This window comes from Atta colombica, unplaced genomic scaffold (assembly GCF_001594045.1).
Source record: "Atta colombica isolate Treedump-2 unplaced genomic scaffold, Acol1.0 scaffold29, whole genome shotgun sequence".
Taxonomy (NCBI): Eukaryota; Metazoa; Arthropoda; class Insecta; order Hymenoptera; family Formicidae; genus Atta; species Atta colombica.
In genome coordinates, this window is record NW_017259392.1 from 156,157 (window position 1) to 158,347 (window position 2,191).

The 2,191-nt window shown below is 25.9% G+C and overlaps 1 protein-coding gene across 8 annotated transcripts in view; it reads right to left on the bottom strand.

Moving 5' to 3' along the window:
• Positions 1 to 465: 465 nt before the first annotated feature.
• LOC108690011 (rho guanine nucleotide exchange factor 12) overlaps positions 466 to 2,191 on the bottom strand; it is a 368,684-nt gene continuing 366,958 nt past the window's right edge. For all 8 annotated transcript variants that reach the window (XM_018197048.1, XM_018197050.1, XM_018197047.1 and 5 more), the window contains one exon: positions 466 to 684. In XM_018197048.1, the coding sequence (XP_018052537.1) occupies positions 586 to 684 (99 nt within the window). In that variant the 3' untranslated portion in view covers positions 466 to 585. The remainder of the gene's footprint in view (positions 685 to 2,191) is intronic.

Below are 2,191 nucleotides of genomic sequence, written 5' to 3' on the forward strand. Positions count from 1 at the left end.
CGACATTATTTAAGAAATATATCTAATAATAATTAAATTATTTGTTATAATTAATAACAACATTAATGATTATATTACAATAATGCGGATATATTATTTGATACATCAGCAAGCGATTTTTTTCAGACATTATGTTAATTTTTTACTTCTTTAATAATGTATAAATTAAATTGGAATCAGATTATATAAAAAAGGCAATTTGGAATTTTGCATTTTACAAAAAATAGTGAAAAATATGGATAATTTATAAACACAAAAACTTCTAAGATATATTTCTCTAAGATACATTTTATAAAATAATACATTAAATCTTCAGTAATTAGAAGAGATAATGACTTAAGTGATTTATGTTACAAAATTCCAAAAAAATTATGGAGTAAATAAAAGTTTTTTCTCCTTTCTTCTGTATGCGACATTATCATCCAAAATAAAGAATTATACGCAAAATGGCATGTATGTGCGTCGTCCATTTTTCAATTCTTTCTACATATTTTGATTTTCCTATTATGCAAAAGCGTTCCAGCACCGCACATGAAATGCACCACATCAAGAAAGACATCGATAAAATGTTTCTCAGCATATATTTCAACCAATGTTGTCACCTTCAGTTTCCACTTTAAGCTCAAGGTCTTCCACATATCCGCAATCTGCAGTAGCTGTTTCTCCGTACGTATCAATAAGCTCCTGTTAATATACAAAATATATATATTACATATGGATTGCAAATAGAAGAGCATAAAAATTAAGAGTATTAACAAAATAATTGTAATCCAGCATTTTGCTTAATTTAATTTATCTTGTCAAAATTATTTAATTCGTTTATTGACTGTATACTTCCATACGTAACAATACGATAAACGGTTTCTTCTGAGAGTCAAATTAAAATCAGAATAATTTTTCTTTACATAATTTCTACACATACAATTTCTATAAATTAGAATTATTATATAGAATGTCCCAAAACTATATTTTTTTAATGGCGCATTCTTTAATCAGTTTAAAGTTTAGGTATTTTTTTTTACAAAAATATTAAAATTATCAGAATATTAATTTCAATTTAAAAATTAAAAAATTAATTTCTAGTTGAAATTTATTTTAATTTAAACTTTTAAGGGGATCTTAAAACAAAGAGAAGTAGAACATCAACAATATAAAATAGACTTTTTAAATTCAAACTGAAAGCATTGATGATAGCGATGTTTTTAATTAAATTTCTTGCGTTCTGTCTCAAACGCATACAGCAGTCTTATTTAACATATTGCAGCGCTACTCTTACGGAAATGAACTATTGAAAAGCCAATAATCACTATTGATTTATAATAATGATTATTCATTCTCTAATAGTGATTAGCATCCAATATTTACAATAATCATTCGCCAATAGTTCTCGTATTGAGTGATTATTGATTTTATAATCAAATTATTTGCAACAATCATTGCTCAATAGTTTTTAATTGTAGTGATTATTGATGCCAAATTAAATTATTTGCAATAATCACTGCAGCACATTACTTTTAAGTTATATAAATGATTATTAGCTTCCAATTGTTGATTCACAATAATGATAAAGTTACGTACAAGTATTGAATATTTAACAGTATTGAATGTTTAATATTTTGATAATATCTATTGATCAGATATGTCACAGTTACACAATAATACATTTATAAACATTCAGGATTTGGAGATCATCGAAAAAATAATTTCCATACGATCGCAAATATCAAGTAACACTAGAAGTACAGCTTTGGATAGGTAACAGCTAGAGAGCATCGTGAAATTAAACTTTTTTTTTTATCACAATTTTGTCGTGTATATTCTGGAATATGATGCTAAATACTAATATTTATTTTAGCAATAACACTGAATTAATTAATTTTTTCAATAATAACCTGAATAATTTTCTCAATAATCTGATAGTAGGCTCTTCTCAATAGTTCGCGAAAAAACCACGACTAAATAAATCAAATAATTTTAATAATCCATTTCCGTAAGAGTATCTTTTGTAACATCCGTATTATCTATAAAAGCCTAAAGAATGTTAATCGTAAACACACGACGAAGTTGCACTACGCTCATGAGTGCAATATGTATGTATATATATATATATATATTACCTTGATCAAAAAGTTCCCGGAATTATCACCAAGTGATGCTCTGAGTCGGCTGATTTGAGTTCTGTTTTTTTGGT